Source organism: Camellia sinensis, chromosome 9 (genome assembly GCF_055761805.1).
Source record: "Camellia sinensis isolate YWXY chromosome 9, ASM5576180v1, whole genome shotgun sequence".
NCBI classification, from domain to species: Eukaryota; Viridiplantae; Streptophyta; class Magnoliopsida; order Ericales; family Theaceae; genus Camellia; species Camellia sinensis.
The window spans coordinates 103,139,254-103,142,065 of record NC_138969.1 but is presented as its reverse complement, the minus strand read 5'-3'; the positions used below and the strand labels follow the sequence as shown (position 1 = coordinate 103,142,065).

At 41.5% G+C, this 2,812-nt stretch overlaps 1 protein-coding gene across 1 annotated transcript; it reads right to left on the bottom strand.

The window, feature by feature from the left end:
- Positions 1–536: 536 nt before the first annotated feature.
- On the bottom strand, positions 537–2,003 carry LOC145799658 (uncharacterized). Its single transcript, XM_082889267.1, has 3 exons — positions 1,783–2,003; positions 1,151–1,698; positions 537–877 (listed from the first exon to the last, which is right to left on the bottom strand). The coding sequence occupies exons 1-3, from the start codon at positions 2,001–2,003 to the stop codon at positions 537–539; spliced, it is 1,110 nt and encodes a 369-aa protein (XP_082745393.1).
- Positions 2,004–2,812: the final 809 nt, after the last annotated feature.

Below are 2,812 nucleotides of genomic sequence, written 5' to 3'. Positions count from 1 at the left end.
TTCACACAAGAGGCACTTCTAGCAGCCATCACCATGAACCAGCAATCTTTTAAACCCGAATGGCCATAAATCTTTGTTACACCAAAATAGCATCCACCCAGGGAGGTACTCTTCTGCCTTCCCATGCATCCCAAGTAGAGCTTAAACATTGTAGTAAACCCTGTAAAAACAGCCGTGAGTGAGTACTTCCAGCATATGTAAGAAGACCTACTGGAACTTAACACAGAAACAGTGCACTCAATATAGGCTCTCACATCACTCGTCCGACAATTTAGGAACTCACACCACTCAAAATTTGCTTCCTTACCCTGCACATAAAGATATACAATATATATAAACATTAGTGAAATTTATGATGGCTAAATTCACTCAACCCACTTGTGAAATGAACATTTTAATTATTCCTCTCATCACTCAACCCTCATTTAAGTACAGATGAATCCACAGTGATCTTCAAACATAACCTACAAAAGACCAAACTATTAGAACACTCCTTTTAGCTCACCATCACTCAACCCTCATGTAGAGAACTCACATCACTCAGCAGCCCTCCCATATCTGAAAGTATGGGGCTTCAGAATTGTCTCTGGCAGATTCCATTGGGCTAGAAACCAACTGTCACCTATAGATCTAGGCAAATTCTTAATGGACAGCATTCTGTTTCTTACCATCTGGATAATAGATTTAATTACCACCTCTTCAGGTTTAAATTCTTTGTTAAAGATATGGTTATTTCTCTCAATCCAGATGTAGTAAACAGAACACAAGAAGGCATTGCTAAGGATAGTAGCCCTCAGAGAATTACCCTTGGCCTCCTTCGTAGCATATGTAACAATGTCAGGCCAATCTAAATCAGGCCACTTTATGTTGCATTTAACTTCAATAGCACACCAAATTCTGTTAGAAAAGATGCACTTAAAAAAGAGATGGGCGTGACTTTCCCCAGGATTAAGGCAGAAAGGGCACTGAGAGTGAGAGGCCAAACCAAACATATGCAACCTATCACCAGTATATAGTCTGTTATGAAGAGCCACCCAGACTATAAAACTAACTTTAGGAATCCTATGAGGGCCCCAAATAAGTTTATGCCAATCCACTCTAGCAAATCTATTTGTCCAATGATTCCAAGGAGAGTGAATGGAAAACTGACCATCAGTAGTAAGTTTCCAGATAGCTTGGTCACACCTAGAAGGGTTAGGTCTACAGCACACAGGAGTAGAAGAGATTAGCTCCTGAATTTCCGAAGAATTGGGTGTAGGCCACTTCCAACAGTGACCATCAATGATTTGACAAACTTTAGTCTCACTGTTAAGGCATGAATCATACATAATTCTGGCCCCAAACTTGTTCCACAGCGGACCAAGAGGGTGCCAATTGTCATAAAGGAAAGTGGACTCCCCACATCCAATTTTGTGAGTAATTAGAGGGGACATCCAATCCCTAAGAGACAATATCTTCCACCACACCCAGGAAGGATCATTAGGGACTTTAACTTTCCAAAAGTTGTTACCCTTAAGTAAATATGATTTGACCCATTGACACCACATAGACTCCTCAACCCCAGAAAATAAGAACCAAATGTACTTAGCAATAGCAGCTCTATTCCAAATGTCTAAGGACTTGAAACCAAGACCCCCCTCATTTTTAGGGGCACACACGGACTCCCAAGCAATTTTGGCACTATGAGTTTGGAGATCACTGCCAGACTAAAGGAAAGCTCTCAGGATACTTTCAATCTCCCTAATAACCTTCTTAGGGAGAATGAACAGGGAAGACCAGTACACTTGTATGGAAAAAAGAATGGATTGGATAAGCTGGCTTCTACTAGCAAAAGACAGAGCTCTATTAGTCCAATTCTTCACTTTTTTGGTAATCCTCTCAATGAGAGGGACACAATCAGAGGCCCTCAACTTACTAGTAATAAGGGGGACACCGGGATATTTAACAGGAAGGGTTCCTTCTCTAAATTTTGCAATCTCAAGAATAGAATCTCTTAACCCCATCTCACATCCAGAAAAATAGATGTTACTCTTACTGGGATTAGGGGTAAGGCCTAAAAGGTTAGAAAATTCATCAAGGCCTTTGTAGACGCGCCCGTGGGCCTCATGCTACAGTTCGGACTCGATTTGTGTCACGGTTCTTAATCTGAACCAAAGAGTCCAAATCTGGAAAATCGTTTTGAGAAATAGATTTTGAAAAAGTAGTGCCAAACATGGACTGTTTTGCCAGATACAGAGTCGCCACCTAAATATTTTTAAAATGGGGAAATTTAGGAAACCCTGACTCGGTGCCGAAGGCCACATGTCCGTTATCACCGGAGTTGTCTCGGCTCGGGAGCTTGGGTACGATTGGGGAAGGTCAGCTATGAGCACCCCCTCTCGCCCGGTCCGAAGACCGGCCTCTACTAACCGTGATATCCGTTTTTGAAAACTTTATGTGTTCTTATCCCAATTATTAGCCTAGAATTACTATGTTATGCGCGCAACAAACAAGTATAGACTAGATTGCCTAATTTGGAAAGGAACATTGCATATCCGTTCGTTTTGAAAATGCTTTGGGATTTGCTACTCACAAGTAGGCTAAAATGCGGATTTCAACGAGTTTTTCCAACTCAAGCAATCCAACCTTCACCCACAGGCATTCAAAACAGTTTTATCACATAAGCATTTAGCCGCATGGCAAGCATACTGTCATGGCAACACTCACACGCATCGGGATGCTAAAGCGTAAATACTTACATCGTACTCCATGCCAAAACAAAGAACTTGTTAGCAAACATGCATGATCCAAGTCCATGTTAAGTGCCTAATGC